General features: G+C 36.4%; 1 protein-coding gene across 1 annotated transcript in view; it reads right to left on the bottom strand.

Moving 5' to 3' along the window:
* The window catches only part of LOC104278004 (tetratricopeptide repeat protein 21B-like), a gene marked incomplete at its 5' end in the record, with an annotated part of 36,650 nt that overhangs the window by 402 nt on the left and 35,622 nt on the right, over positions 1–626 (bottom strand). Inside the window, 1 exon segment of the mRNA XM_009874836.1 lies at positions 598–626. This exon segment is cut by the window's right edge and continues 57 nt beyond it. Within this exon segment, the coding sequence (XP_009873138.1) occupies positions 598–626 (29 nt within the window).

Below are 626 nucleotides of genomic sequence, written 5' to 3'. Positions count from 1 at the left end.
CGGTTCTCACTCCCTCAGGCTTTCTTACCATGCCCCCACCTCATCTTCTTGTCCTTCAATTCCCTCCTCTCCTGTATCCTTCCATTCAATTTGTCCTTTTTAGTTGTCTTTATTTGACCCCAAAAGAGCAAATACTGTTTATTTCATTAATAGTACTACTAATTAAGAATTTCTAACATTCACTCTGCTTCTGTAATAGTAGCCCTTCCTCTTACTCTCTGTCTGCTCCATTTGGACCATACAAAGATAATACTTTCTAAAAGCGTCTTCTGATATTAACCTTAGATTAACTTCCTCAGCTATACTTGTGTATGGATTTATCAAACTGCAATCACAGGGCAAAAACAGAAGGTGCTCACATCTGAACACGCTTTCACATACAGTAGCCAGCCATTAGCTCTTACTTACCTTGTGGCCAGGGAGCTCAGGATAAAGCATATTAAGTAGAGAATATTTAATTTAATCAAATTTATTAAACAAGGTGTATTTTACCACTAAGCTGCATATTTTAGAAATGTAAACTCGACAAAAAAAAGGATCATTATACACAAGAGTCTTGCTACAGTAGACAGTAGTAAGTACATATACAAATTCTACCTTATGACAAACATCGATTGCATCAACGT

The sequence above is a fragment of the Apaloderma vittatum genome, unplaced genomic scaffold, assembly GCF_000703405.1.
Source record: "Apaloderma vittatum isolate BGI_N311 unplaced genomic scaffold, ASM70340v1 scaffold16088, whole genome shotgun sequence".
In the NCBI taxonomy this organism is placed as follows: domain Eukaryota; kingdom Metazoa; phylum Chordata; class Aves; order Trogoniformes; family Trogonidae; genus Apaloderma; species Apaloderma vittatum.
Note: the sequence above shows the minus strand (reverse complement) of the source record. Positions and strands in the feature narration are given on the sequence as shown.